This window comes from Manduca sexta, unplaced genomic scaffold, assembly GCF_014839805.1.
Source record: "Manduca sexta isolate Smith_Timp_Sample1 unplaced genomic scaffold, JHU_Msex_v1.0 HiC_scaffold_2662, whole genome shotgun sequence".
In the NCBI taxonomy this organism is placed as follows: Eukaryota; Metazoa; Arthropoda; class Insecta; order Lepidoptera; family Sphingidae; genus Manduca; species Manduca sexta.
This window is the reverse complement of record NW_023593649.1, coordinates 246-8964: the sequence shown is the minus strand read 5'-3', so window position 1 is coordinate 8964 and position 8719 is coordinate 246. Positions and strand designations below refer to the sequence as shown.

Genomic DNA, 8719 nt, shown 5'->3' with positions numbered 1-8719 from the left:
TGGGCTTCCACGTTGTCTATTTCTGTCAACAAGCATTATGTTGTTATGGTATGGTTGGAAGATTATTTAAGTTTTATTAGAAAGCATTAGTATTAGAAACTTAACATATTGCGATGTTTAAGGGTGACGTATACAGTGGAGTAGAGGTTTCCTTGTAATGCATGTTTGCCCATAAATTTTAGAAAAGTCAGAATTGTGTGTCCTCTGGTTTTGAACCTGCGGACATTCGTCGCGGCAGTCTGTTCCACAATCTACTAGGCTATCGCCGTTTTTTTTCTTTATACGTATTTGGTTTAAAATTATAGGAGTGTACCGTATAGGCAAGCTATAGGCTGATAAAGGCTGATGTATATTTTTATATAATAAGGCTAAAAAATTATCTTCGAGATAAACCTAGTCTATATCCGAAAAGTATACAAACTTATCTGTAGTTTATCTGATGTATGTCATTATTGTATTACTGATACTTTCATGTAAAAGTCATTGTCAATATAGATTAACCTGGAATTGCCCAAATACGTACATTATCTTATATAATGCGCTTTAGTATTTAGATTCCAAAACAAAATTTCTAGTCCCTTTAAATCGAAAGTAATAAAATGGATCTTGCAAATAAGATGTGCAACCTAGAATGTCTTAAGAACGAAGCCCCTGTGGCTGAGTTTGTTGGTCCAGTCAAAATTGTCCTTGTGGACCCCCCACCAAGGCTATACAAGCGGAGAGTGTGGGGGTCAGCCCTCATCGTCGTGGCACACATGATGATCGGGGCCACAACAATGACCTTATTCTATTATTCTTTAGCTTTCAAACTGAAATTTGGTGCAAATCTGCATATTTTTTTATGCACTGCTGGGGTAAGTAATATGTATTTTTATATTAGCGTAAAATTATGAGAAGCTCTGTATATTTTTGCCTAGAGCATTTAACAAATTATTTATTGGATTGAAACAATCACGAAGTTAGAGGATGATATACAGAATACCTTAGTAGGAAAGACAAGTTATTTGATGACTTAAATTTTCCTCTCTAGGTGAGGTCTCTCTTTTTAGGTGAGTTCTAGTTTCTTGGTTTCATACTATTTCATATTTTATAAAGCATTGATGATTTCTATTGCAGTATCAATTATGCCTGCCTTCAGGAATACTAATGGTCAACAATTTGAATGGTGCCGCGGCACCAATGAAAACACAAGAGAAAAGAACTCAACACTTATTCTTGCAAATATTTGGGATGGCCTGTGCCATTTTTGGCTCGATCGCGGTTTTCTTCTTCGATGAGTTATCCTTATCAGAATTTACAATTCATTCTTTAACAGGTGCTTCTTTCTTATTCTTTTGTATTGTTAGACTGTTATCAACCATAAAATAGCATGAAGTTGGACACGAGGGTATAGCGGGATAAGCACATTTTTATTTTTAGCATACAATATTCACACAATGTATGAAATTTGAAATTACAATAAATTTCGGACCAAAAATATTTAAAGACAGTAGTTTTAGATTATAGTATGGCTACTTTCTGTAATATTCTTCATCTAAATTTTGTCCTTATACATCCTTGTGTCGGAATGACTCAAAATTAAACAATATTTAAAATTTGTTTCGGTAATAATAATGGATGGGACTATACATTGCATTGAAACTGATATAAGATTTCATGCATTTTTACTAAAATGACAGTCTTTCAAGCGAGGAATGAAGACACTTTAAATAATTTACTTTAATTTTTTAAAGGCATAGCTGCAGGCATTCTCGGTATTCTGACAGTCGCTCTCGGACCAATAGTACATTTTACGAAGGACACCGCGCATGGAGTATCGAAGTTACCCCACATATTCTTCGGTGTATTAACTTTAATATCATCGACGCTGTGCTTCGTGTTGGGGTTGATAAAGCCTCAGTTTTCATCGTGGGTTCCTGTCCCCGAGATGCTGACGTGCACAATTATATTTGGTGTGATTGCCACCATCATTGTTATTGTCTCACCTCTTATATCGTTTTTAGACAATTGTGGATTTTGATTTTGTTATTAAATACTAATATTTGTTTTCTTTTTTGTTATTTACAATTAATTAATAGTTGTAATTGTTAGATAAAATTAATCCTTATAATATATATATATATATATATATATATATATATATATATATATATATATATATTATAAAAACTATTATTGAAATCGTCATCTATTATGTTGTCATAGTCCGGATTATATAGTCTAAACTAAATTTAATTTCTCTTAACATTATAATGGATATTAGTATAAACTTTTTTGGTTTGAAATTATGTGCTTGTCACAGATTGTAAATTTAATTATAGTCTATTATTTCTTTACAATATGTCAAAATTTAAGGTTATTTTTTCTGTCTAGGCATCAAAGAGTATTAAAAATACTACCAGGCATTTAATAACATTTAGATTACAGAACAATTCTGTTGTCATCAGTAACCTATGGAGAATGAGTAGTATAGTAGTGGTGAGTATACTTATGGGAGCATTACTTCAACTTAAAGTTACTACATCTTAATAAATGCCAGAAGGAAATAAAGACCATAATCAGGTATTGGATACCAACGAGCAACCCGAAAATTCTAAACAACCAACAGAAACAAATAAAAAATCAGACAAAAACCAACCAGAAATCAAATCGATTATGACATCAGGAAAATCAAGGACGTTGAAATTTGCTGGTCCTATTAAAATCTTAGTGATTGAAACCAAAGGGGAGTACTGTAAGACGATATGGTGTGCCATCGGAATAGGACTGTCTCATGTAATGATTGGGGCTACTAATATGGCTGTATTGTTTTATTATTTGAAGTCACAAGACGTGCATGCTTTAACATGTACTTTGGGAGTAAGTATAATATTGAAATTTAAGATATGGTTTTGAAACAAAAAAATGATTTTTTTCATTTGTATAAGTTAAAGACCGGAAATACGACTCTGTGATTTTAAACTAAAACTCATAATTTTTAGCATAATAACGAAGACATACCTAATTTCTTAGGCGTTTTAAATGATAATTAGGTTTTGTGGTGACTTACCAAATACTTATTCATCTGAACACGTTTTTAATATTTATTTATCCGGCACTAGCACAGCACTATACCTTTCTAGTAAATTAATAGACTTTCTAGTTTGTAATTTAGGGTACGTGTTATCTCGGGAAATGAGATGTGTTCTCGTGGAATAGTAATTGATTGTTCCATAGAATCCGTTGCTATATACAATAGAGTTCAGCTATTGTGGGAAAAATATTCTATGTTATACTAACATTAAGTAGGTAAACTCTATGAGTTTGATTGTAGGAGGTCTCCGAACGTAATGATCTGAAGCTGATCGTTTGTTCACTAAGTGTGAGTGTTATAGGTTACTTTGTATTCCGGGAATAGACTTTTCTGACTAGTCGGAATCACGAGTCAAAGCTAGTAAAATGAATGATTTCTTATGAATTCCCTTAGCGATTACTGGTAATATCCGTATTTTGTATAATCACTGAATTGATGGAGTAAATTAACTATTAAATGAGTATAATATGCATGTCTTACTTGATATTAGGCTAACAGTAAATCCTAAAGATAAGTATACTATGATAGAATTGAAGAGAAGTTATTATTTGCAAATAGTTTCGCAACAGAACTATTGATTTAAATTATTCCATTGGGTTCAAATAGCTGAAGAACAGTTTTCAAAATTGTTTTTTTTTTATTCTCGTTAGCCACTTAAGTACCGGACAGATGATTATGTAAATAAATTTCTTTAAACAATATAACACAATAACAAAGCTATATCTAAATTATAAACGCACCATATTATTGACAACACAAAGCGGCTCGTATAATTTAATTTCAACGCAGCCGGTACAAGTGGCTTGTATGGTAATGGTACTCATTCATAAATCGTTTGCAGTACCATTTCTTCTCGGCGGAAGCCATATTAAGCCTGAACTATGCCAACGGTTGGTCCACACCTATGCGGTTACGTCATAGGAGATTTGTGCACGTGCTCCTACAGTTGTGCGCAATGGTCTGTGCTATCTTGGGCACCACGTTAGTTATTGTCGACAAAGGAGCTTCCGTTACTGCCCATGGAATAACTGGTGAGTTCTGTTAGATCTATTTTAATGATGTTTCGAGTGTTTGTAACTGTCTTTTTTGATAACACATTCAATAAATTCGTAATATTATTTTCATATAGTTATGCGTAAAAATTTAGGGAAATATGCTTACTTTTCATGTGGTTTAAGAAATGTTTTAATGTTCCGCATTGTTTCCTATGTGAAATTTTATGGAAAATATTAAACTGCAATTGCTCCTCAGTTGATTTCTGGACTTACATTTTAAAGGTGTGAGTTTATATTTGTGATAAAAAGATATATACCTTTATTTTCAATCGATAAATAAGACCTTTTCCGCTAAAATATTTTGAATAAGAATGGTTTTTACTAGCGTGAAAAAGATCTAAAAGCGCTGAAACTAGGTCAACTCATTTGGAATTCACTGTTTGCTTCTTGAGGGTTGCGAATATTCTGCTTCGAGACGTGCTAACATGATCCCGTGTTGTGGACAGATGCGTTCTGATCTAGTTAATAACATATCATTTGAAATTATTGAGTTTAACATACAATGGCAAAAGGTAAAGTTTTCCGAAAGGTAATCCGACACAACATATAGGTACTAATATGTATAATTCTCGACAAGGGTGACGGTATAATATTCGGTGTTATAAACTTGTTTGATTTTATATGTAATATTCTATAATAATGTTCCTTTTATCATTCCAGGTATTATAACCGTGATATTAACGGTGACAAGTTTCTTGGCCGGGTCAGGCGCATTATACGGCAAGAAATATTTGAAAATAACCCATATTTCTTTTGGAATACCTACGTTCCTAATGTCATCTATATGCTTCTGTACGGGTCTTTTAACAGAATCTTTTAGAAATTGGTCTGACCCCACTATCACATATCTATTGTTAGGTTTCATCGTATTTTACTCAATTTTTATAATCACTACCCCTTTTTTAAAATGTATGATCAGACTTTAGTCACTAATGTTATTTGTAAATATAACTGGGTATGTTACTTTTACGTTTTTAGTAATCAAATATATATTTTGTGCTTTTGTCGTTATTTATTTTGTAATTTGATTCATAACACCCATATAGTATAGTCATAATGACTTCATGGCGATGCCTATTGTTTTTCTGCAATTCTAAGTCCTAAGGTCAATTCAATGAGCCTGTCGTCCACTGCTGAACGTAGGCCTCCTCACGTTAGTGTCAAGCATCCCTGTCTTGAGCAGCTGCATCTATCCGCTACCGGTTGCCTTTTTAAAGTCCTGAGGTACAACTTTCTAATTGGATATCAATACTCTCAATAAACAAATTAATGTATATTTCGACAGGTATTTTTGTTTTTATTTATTTACAAATCCCAATACGCAGCATTTATTTTTTCAGTTTTAATCTTATCTGATTCGTATGAAAGTATTTATAACCATAATATTATAATTGTTGATAAAGCTGGTTGGTATTGGTGAAACCAATACCACCATGAGAGAATTCTTTCACAATATACGTTTAAGTTTGTAAAGAGAAGAATATTGTACTAAGAATTGTCTGACGACAAATATAATTGTAGAGTGTTAATATGCCGTTTCATTCTAAGTCTGTGAGACTTCCATTAACCATTCATTATCATGTTATCGAAAAACTTCTGTACGTGAGACGATTAATATTTCTGATAAAGTCTACGTGACCAAGTTTCCTACAGAACTGAACCATCATATATCAAGTTTAGTTCTCATGGGCATTTTATTATGAGCTCATCGAGTTGTTTTTATTGAATTTGCAATTCTCGCACCACTGTAGTTGTCATATGTTTTTCTTCCCGTTTACAAAGTGTATGTATGTGATTATTATGGTCTTATGTATACAGTTTGGTGTAAATTAGTTCCAACCGTTATCTCAGTGCGGAAATTGAACCCCTGACCCCTTGTTTCACAGTTGGCTCATCATCTGCTGTGTCAAAGGAGTTGAAAGGTAAAGTTCACAACAGTGCAAGCACTATGATTTCCATTCTATTCATTTTAAATTATATTGGCTTTCACAAAGTCCGTTTCTGCCTTTAAGGAACATTATGAAAGTATTGTTGTGTGCCGGCTTGTAGAATTTGTAGCCCGTGTAACATCCGATGTAACAGGGTAGCGAACCCAGTACAGTACCACTTAGTGACACGCGTCTTTTTCGTCTCGTCATATAGTTATATGTCGGATGATCTTTATTTCCTTGATCACTAATTGTGGTCACCAGCAAGTAACTGACAAGAAATAACACCTATGATGAGTAGGTAATTATTTACTTCGCAGGCACGGTAGAATAATAGGCTTAACAAACGAATCAAATAGTTAAAGTAGACTGAATCCCAACACTTTGGGAATGATCTTTTATAAGCACTATCTCCTCCCACCCGCCTAGGCTCCGTACACGTCACTATGACGTTTGTGTCCGTTTCGATTACTCATAACCCGGATGCGACATGTATAAAATTAATCCAGTAGCATGATTGTCATTTTTGGATTACTTTTGTGGTTTCAAGTACTTACTTATCTACGGTGGCTTAAAAACAACTTTATCTCTTACAAATAATTGCATTGTGTAATATTTGTATTTCACATAAATTATTTTGCTAAGGTGCAGCCAAATTATTTGCCTATTGAGGGTTGGATGAGATACCGTGCGCAAATTTAAATACGCAATAAACTTTATATTTATACAAGTATATGATCATTTTGTTGTTCTATTTACAGTTTTCCTTTAATTCAACAACATATTTTGACAATTAAAAAAGCGTTAATGTCCATTCGCGCAAGGGAGCATTACTGGTTATTCAAACTTTGTATAAATTATTCTCATTCATAAAAACATAAAATTATATTTATTGAACCAAACCAACTCCTTTTCAGGCAAGTTACATATAGAATGCCTAACAATTGGTGATTTATAATTCAACTCTCTATTGCTGTATGGCAAATATTAAAGGGAATAATTTATAAAGTTGTTTCTTTTCTAGGAATGGACTCATTATTCCTTTTGAATCGTTCTCAGAATATGAATTTTCGAAATAAAACGGATAAGGTCTACATTTTATTAATTCATGACCTAGATATCGAATATAATATTTGAGTAACGAATATTAATTTTAAAGTCAAAATATAATTATGTGCGTCAGACATTGATGTTATGTTTTAGGTTTTTCGGGTATAACCAAGTACTAGATTTCTCATATGCGAAAGCCTGGCTGGGTCGGTGTCACTTTACTATCTATTTCTGCCATCAAACAAAATTGTGGCAGCACTTCTGTATCTCATTTAAATGAGATTTAAACTAGTGTTATTACGTAGCATTATGCAATTTAATATTTAACATCTAAGCCTGACAATTATACTATAAGGCCACGTAGTACTGTGTAATTTCAAGTTCAGGTGGTGTCGTTATTGCTTGCTTGTAGCATTGACTAATATAAAAATATTAGCTTTTGCTCGCGGCTTCGGCCGCATGAATGAGTTTTCCGGGATAAAAGTCCCGGAAATTATATCCCAGGGTCTTAAACTATATTCATACCGAATTTAATTGGTATCCGTTGGGTAGTTTTTGAGTTTATCACGTTAAGAGAGGTAGACAGATGCGGCAGGGGACTTTGTTTTATATTTTTAGAAATTTTTAAGAACAATTCAAAATTCATGTTTGTTGCGTTACTTTATACAGCGCACGCAATGGAAGTTCTCAAAACGAATAAATTTTCCCCGTTTTTGCAACATTTTTCAATTATGCTTCGTTCCTATTGATCAAAGCGTGATGTTATAGTCGATAAATGGGCTATCCAACACTAAAATAATGTTTCAATTCGAATCAGTAGTTCTTGAGATTTCCGGGTTCAAACAAACAAACTCTTCAGGTTTATGTAATAGTATAGATAAATACATATTTACGTTTTGATAGCAATGAATTTAGAGTTGCATTCAGATGTGTTATCAAATGATTCGACGACCTCATCTTATCTAGACGGAACGCACTTCAGCAAACTCCTATCAATACTATCCGTCGCACTGATGATAATCTTTAGTACGAATATTCCATTCGAATATTCTATGTAGTATTGTTTACAATATCTGCAATATTTATACATCATTTATAATATTACCGTTGCTGCGGATGTTTTGTTTGCTGTACATTTTCATCATTTTTGTCTAATATTAAACATTATTATTATAAGGTTTAATATTATGGGCAGGCAATATTTTGTTCGCCCAGTTTACACTGCAACTTCATTTACGCTATATGTATTAAAAATACCATATCAGAGTGTGCAGGTAAATTTCCCAATACATAATGCCTAAATCATTGATCGCATCCTACAGTTCCTAAATCCACGTCCAGAACCGATGGTGCACCCACGAATAATGTCACAGTAGGCTCTCGGTCAAAGGTGTGCTTTCCAGCGCCCAGCGTCGCATTTATCAAAAGATACGGCCGTACATCTCAAACATTAGCAATCGCAACAATGCAATATTCCAGAATGTGCGTATCGGGACCCATTACTCTTCTACTGGTTTCCTTTATAAGTTTAGATGTCATAAAGATAGTTGGAACTACGGTTTGCAGTTATCCATTCCGATCGGTTGTTTGTAATCGAAACTAAGTGTGTTGAT

At 33.3% G+C, this 8719-nt stretch overlaps 2 protein-coding genes across 2 annotated transcripts; both read left to right on the top strand.

The window, feature by feature from the left end:
* Positions 1 to 445: 445 nt before the first annotated feature.
* Positions 446 to 2020, top strand: LOC119192353. Its single transcript, XM_037446173.1, has 3 exons — positions 446 to 854; positions 1117 to 1315; positions 1734 to 2020. Exons 1-3 carry the CDS (start codon positions 600 to 602, stop codon positions 2018 to 2020), a joined length of 741 nt encoding a protein of 246 aa, XP_037302070.1. The 5' UTR covers positions 446 to 599.
* Positions 2021 to 2334: 314 nt separating this feature from the next.
* LOC115442788 lies at positions 2335 to 5097 on the top strand. Its single transcript, XM_030167947.2, has 3 exons — positions 2335 to 2859; positions 3915 to 4104; positions 4789 to 5097. Exons 1-3 carry the CDS (start codon positions 2533 to 2535, stop codon positions 5052 to 5054), a joined length of 783 nt encoding a protein of 260 aa, XP_030023807.1. The 5' UTR covers positions 2335 to 2532; the 3' UTR covers positions 5055 to 5097.
* The last annotated feature ends 3622 nt before the right edge of the window (positions 5098 to 8719 follow it).